At 40.8% G+C, this 3,020-nt stretch overlaps 1 protein-coding gene across 1 annotated transcript; it reads left to right on the top strand.

The window, feature by feature from the left end:
* The first annotated feature begins 607 nt into the window (after window positions 1–607).
* LOC103208196 (olfactory receptor 1013-like) lies at window positions 608–1,555 on the top strand. Its single transcript, XM_007953876.2, has one exon. The coding sequence runs from the start codon at window positions 620–622 to the stop codon at window positions 1,553–1,555; it is 936 nt and encodes a 311-aa protein (XP_007952067.1). The 5' UTR covers window positions 608–619.
* The last annotated feature ends 1,465 nt before the right edge of the window (window positions 1,556–3,020 follow it).

Here is a 3,020-nt window from a genome sequence, read left to right as displayed (position 1 = left end):
CGATAGTTTGGAATAATGATAATTTCCAGGGTCTTAAATCCTGAAATGCCCTAAGTGACATAACATTTTATTTACTTGACATGATCAGATGGATTAAGTAGGTCATCTCCACTCTGAAATTTCACCCTGATTCTCAATCAAATGGGAGCTCTGGTAGCGTGGTGCCTAAGGCACTTGACCGCTAACCAGAAGGCTGGTAGTTCAAATCCACCAGCCACTCCTTGGAAGGAAGGTTGGGGAATCTACTTTTGTAGTGATACTGCCTTGGAAACCCAAGGAGGGGTCGCTATGAGTCGGGACCAACTCCACGGCACATAACAACAACAACGTGGCTAGAATGGCATCTGGAGATAAATAACAATTTTAAAAAAATAGTGAATAGATCCTCAGCAGAATTAAGTCTTCACTCTTACAAATGTGTTCTACTGAAATGAATATATTGAGACTCAGAGAAATCCCATCACTTTCTCAAGTCAGGATTCCTGCTCAGATCTCCTGCATCTACTTCTATTAGCGTTGACCACATCTTGTGTGTCTGGTACATACAATGCATTCATTTGGCATGAGTTGAGGGAATTAAACCCTTGCACTCCCTTTGTAGGTGAGGTGTCCTTTGGTCATGGATAGGAGCAATCACACTGTGACTGAGTTCATCCTGGTGGGCTTCACAACAGACCCTCTGATGCAGTTGATCCTATTTGTGGTGTTCCTTGGTGTGTACTCTGTGACCGTGATGGGAAACATCATACTCATAGTGTTGATCTGTAAAGACTCCCAGCTCCACACACCCATGTATTTCTTCATTGGGAACTTGGCATTCCTGGATTTCTGGTATTCCTCTGTCTACACCCCGAAGATCCTAGTGACCTGCATCTCTGAGAACAAAAGCATCTCACTTGCTGGCTGTGTAGCTCAGTTCTTCTTTTCCGCTGGGCTAGGATATAGTGAATGTTATTTGTTGGCCACCATGGCTTATGACCGCTACGTGGCCATCTCCAACCCCCTGCTTTATGCTCAGGTCATGTCAAATAGACTGTGCATCTATTTGCTTATATGTTCCTACACAGGAGGTTTCATCAATGCAATCATACTCACCAGCAACACATTCACATTGGATTTCTGTGGTGACAATGTCATTGATGACTTTTTCTGTGATGTCCCACCTCTGGTGAAGTTGGCATGTGATGTGAAAGAGAGCTATCAGGCTGTGCTGTACTTCCTCCTGACCTCCAACGTCATCACCCCCATTGTGCTCATAGTGGCCTCCTACCTCTTCATCATTGCCGCCATTTTGAGGATCCGTTCCACCCAGGGCCGTCTCAAAGCCTTTTCTACCTGCTCCTCCCACTTGATCTCTGTCACCTTGTACTATGGCTCCATTCTCTACATCTACTCTCGTCCAAGCTCCAGCTATTCCCTTGACAGGGACAAAATGGTATCCACGTTTTATACTGTGGTCTTCCCCATGTTGAATCCCATGATCTACAGTCTGAGGAATAAAGATGTGAAAGGTGCTCTGAAAAAACTCCTCAAGTTAACTCCACCAGAAGTCTAAATTGCCATAAATTACTTAAATCAGTGCTAGGTGATAATGGATTGTTTCAGAGGAAGGCTTGGGATATAGGATAGTAGTCATACTCTATTCTGTACTACAGAATGTACACACACACACACACACACACACACACGTTACCATCCAGTCAAACTGAATCTGAGTTATGGGACCCCACCAAGTGTGGCAGAATAAAACTGTGTCTGTGTGTGTGTGCTCCACATGGCATTCAAGGGCTGTGTCTTTTCAAGGACAGAGGCTCCTATGGCTCAATCTAAATTGTCAAGATTTATAGCTGCCAACCACTTGACCAGTTGTGTCAACTAGAGACCACTATAGAATATAGATCGAGTTTAATGTTAATGTAGTTTTTATAAAAGCAGTATGTTAGTTTAATGTGACACAAGGAAGAGTCAGTTTAATATTAATTTTTTTAAAAAAAAAAGGCAATATGTTGGTATTAAACCAAAACAAAAATAAATAGGAGCATATATTACTTCTGAGAAAACAAGGATTAAGTTTTACATGGTTATATCCCATAAAATTGACCCAACTTTTCTGTTTCCCATATGTGATGGTTATTATGGGAATGTGAAGAAAATGTTGTGTGGATTGTTGAAATTTGTGGACTGCACAGCAAATCCTTCCAGTCAACCAACCCCAGGACTTTGAGAGAAGAATACATTCTAAGAATTTTGTGATGAAAAGAGAGTGGGCCGTGATGCATTAGAAAATAAATATAGGAGAAAGGAGAGACTACAGAGGCCAGAACTAATACAAAGGGTGAAGTGGCTATAACTAATTTCTCAAAATTTTCATTTAGATTTATCTTGTAAAGGTCCTTATTCCAGCAATAGCTGCAATTTTTCAGTTGTAAACATCTAACTTCGAGCTCCTCATTTGTAAAATGTAACTAATAATTTTTAACTTGCCATGTTCTAGAAAGAATTGAATAAACTATCTACTAAAATTCTCCTGTGTGTCAGATATTGAGCTATAATTTCTTTTGTAGTTAAAGTTTTCTTGTAGAAGAAAACAAACAATGAGTCTTGTATATAAAAACCAAAACCAAACTCACTGCCATCGAGTCAGATCCGGATCATAGCCACTCCTCCTTGGGTTTCAGAGGCACTATCACTACGGAAGTCAATTGCCCAATCTTCCTTCCGAGGAGTGGCTGGTGGGTTTGAACCACCAGCCTTCTTGTTAGCAGTCCAATAGTCTTGAATATAGTGGGAGTTTTTTCTTTTCTTCAGTCTGTTTCTTTAATTGTCTTCCACTTTAGGCTGTTATTTTCCTCCAATGGGGAATTATTTTCCCCTAACAGGGTGGTGTGGCATGAGGGACAGTACTGTGGAATACTCACCATATGCAGGAGAAATCATTCATTTGGGGTGACATACAATTCTCAAGAGACTTCTTTCTCCAGAGATTTAGAATCATGTTTGTTTGTTTGTTTGTTGTAATC

Source organism: Orycteropus afer, unplaced genomic scaffold (genome assembly GCF_000298275.1).
Source record: "Orycteropus afer afer isolate SDZICR_OR568_19922 unplaced genomic scaffold, OryAfe1.0 scaffold00419, whole genome shotgun sequence".
NCBI lineage: Eukaryota > Metazoa > Chordata > Mammalia > Tubulidentata > Orycteropodidae > Orycteropus > Orycteropus afer.
Note: the sequence above shows the minus strand (reverse complement) of the source record. Positions and strands in the feature narration are given on the sequence as shown.

Excerpts from the sequence above, each read along its gene's own strand:
- LOC103208196 (XM_007953876.2), top strand. The coding sequence starts at position 620 with ATGGATAGGAGCAATCACACTGTGACTGAGTTCATCCTGGTGGGCTTC.